Source organism: Frankliniella occidentalis, unplaced genomic scaffold (assembly GCF_000697945.3).
Source record: "Frankliniella occidentalis isolate FOCC.00 unplaced genomic scaffold, Focc_3.1 Scaffold10, whole genome shotgun sequence".
Classification (NCBI taxonomy): Eukaryota; Metazoa; Arthropoda; class Insecta; order Thysanoptera; family Thripidae; genus Frankliniella; species Frankliniella occidentalis.
In genome coordinates, this window is record NW_026267140.1 from 526031 (window position 1) to 528498 (window position 2468).

The following is a 2468-nucleotide window of genomic DNA, read 5'->3' on the forward strand; positions in this document are numbered from 1 at the left end:
CATTCAGTGGAATGGTCTATTCATTCTTAAATAGTCATGGCAACCTCCACTGAATGACTCTCCTTAAGGGACCAGTATCATTATCGCTCAGCGGAGTGGAGATCCCCTACTCCTCTACATTTGCTGTGTGCGTGCATGTCGGATGGGTTGCCTAACCCCCCGGCGGACGACAGAGACAACAAAACGAAACTATAAAAGCGTTGTCATAGCAACAAGTACATAAAGTGCCAATCATTAGAATTTTTACCACATTTAAAACGCGAATAAAGAAAAACCAACCGCAGATATTTTGTGCTGAGTCGTTAACTATGGTAGAGGACGAATTCGATAACTTCATGGAGAGAGTGACGAAAGTTGGTACGCAGTAGTTGAGTAGTACGCACGATTTGGTTTTGATTTCTTGGTATCAAACACTGAGAGGCTGGATATGATTACTTCTTTTCAGAGCACATGATGAAAATGTTGAAATCTTCGGACCCGCAAGTAGCAGACCGAGCCCGTCAAATGGCAGACATCCTGGTGCGTAGCGATCAAGTGCCACACAAGCATCAATACGGTCTTCTTGAGGAGGGAAGTGACGAACTCCAGTCCAATCTGTCGTCCAGGGTTGATCGGACTGTGATTAACAAGAAAGCCTTCGAGGTAGTGGGGGGAACAAATAATCCAACAGATATGACAAAAGGTCAGAAAAGAGGGGAAATGTATGTACTTAACTGCAAACAACCATGAGAACACACATTTTTTAAATTTAAAAATACCTTCCCAGAGGACTTCATGGCTCAAGTAGAAAAGGATGCTCAGAGAAGGGCCAAGGATCGCAAGGAAAGAAAACAACGTTCTGATGAACTCAAAGCAAAAGCAAATAAAGCCTTTCGAGAAAAAAAATTTGAGGAAGCATTAGACTTATACAGCAAGGTCAGTAAATTCTAGCTCAATATTAAATCTATTTAGTCTAGTGAGTTGTGTTAATTCCTTGTTTTTAGGCAATTGATGAAACACGAGATAGTGCTCTTTTATTTGAAAATAGGGCACTTACGTATCTACATCTTGAGTTGTTTCAAAGGGTTGTAAAAGACTGTGAGTCAGCATTGGGTTTGAATGCAAATAGTCTCAAGGTAACAATTCAAGAAACATAAATTACTTTTTTTTAAAAGAAGAGTATGTAGACTGTTTAAGTTTTTCGCATTCCACTATCTTTAGATTTTATTATTGTAAATCTCTAGTTCGTCAACAGCTTGGCAAGGAAAAACCCAGTGAGAGAAAAGACAAAATCAGTGTAAGATATGATTGGACATCATCTTCTATTGTCCATTAAGAACCTTCCTGACAATGGCGCAATCGCGTTGAAGGATAATTGAGTTAATTTTGCGTTGTTTATGTTTACTAGGGCTCCTGACGACCGATAAATCAGAAGAGGGGGCGGTAATGATAGCGCCTGCCACGGCGCGGGTAGGCTAACCCGCAGCCTACGGGTAGGCTAAGCAGCTGTCTTAAGACGGTGGCGTGCCCACGCCCTCAGCACCAAAACACTCCGGCAGTGCTTCCCTTTCTTTAATTCAGGATAGTTCATTGGATGGTGCGTCTCAAAGGTGATGCAATGAGCCTACCTTAATCTGCCTATCCATAGGCAGGTCGACGCACACTCTATAGCCAAATAAAAATAGCATCGACGTCGATATATCGCTTTGAGTGACTATAAAATCACATTTTTCAAGCCTAGTCGACGTCCATCTGACGTTGTTGCATTTTTGGCTTGGAGCGGTGATCCAAACCGTCCAAAACCCTATCACTCAAGAAATGTTCCGAAATCATCATAAAGCGACGCGAGCAAGCTTCGCTCTCCCAGGAGAAGCGAAATTTCAGTGAAACATTTGGCGCCCAATGTCAATATCCCAATAACGTCCCTCGTCGTGTCACCTCGTGAAACATTTGGAAATTAGACTGTCAACGACTGTAGTCCTTTTGAACTTTACCTTTCCGAATTGTCATGGCTGTTGCATAGTACTTTGCACATCACCTGTGGTAGTGATGTATAATTTTACTTTCTTATTTTTAGAATGTGAAAATGTAGAATACTATTAGGTTGTTTTTGTAGTATAGGGCAGCGGCTGGTAAAACTTCAATTTCCGTCTTATTTTTAGCCCTTTTTTGTCTTGTGCACCTGGAAGGTTCTTCTTATCAAAATCTACCACTCTGTAATTGTAAATTAACAGCATCCCTACCAACAGAGGTTAGTCACAAAACGTCAAAATGATGAAAATTCGCATCACTATGACGTCTTTTTGGACCCCAAAATGTCATTTTCACATCACTCATACGTCAGTCTGACGTTTTGTGACAAATCTCTGTTGGTAGGGATAAATACTACCGCAGATTTTCATGCTCTAAATAGGTATATATTTGTTATGGTGGTTCGGGTATCTCTCTGTAATTTGATAAAATAAGAAAAAATGTGACTTTTTTATCGG

The 2468-nt window shown here is 40.8% G+C and overlaps 2 protein-coding genes across 3 annotated transcripts in view; both read left to right on the forward strand.

Moving 5' to 3' along the window:
* Positions 1-2468, forward strand: part of LOC113203965 (1-acyl-sn-glycerol-3-phosphate acyltransferase epsilon-like) — a 44125-nt gene that overhangs the window by 37898 nt on the left and 3759 nt on the right. The window lies entirely within an intron of this gene.
* LOC127752357 (uncharacterized) lies at positions 82-909 on the forward strand. Its single transcript, XM_052277537.1, has 2 exons — positions 82-357; positions 446-909. The coding sequence occupies exons 1-2, from the start codon at positions 309-311 to the stop codon at positions 727-729; spliced, it is 333 nt and encodes a 110-aa protein (XP_052133497.1). The 5' UTR covers positions 82-308; the 3' UTR covers positions 730-909.

Coding starts and splice junctions, on each gene's coding strand:
- LOC127752357 (XM_052277537.1), top strand. CDS start 309: ATGGTAGAGGACGAATTCGATAACTTCATGGAGAGAGTGACGAAAGTT. Junction 358..445: donor GGAGAGAGTGACGAAAGTTG/GTACGCAGTAGT, acceptor ACTTCTTTTCAG/AGCACATGATGAAAATGTTG.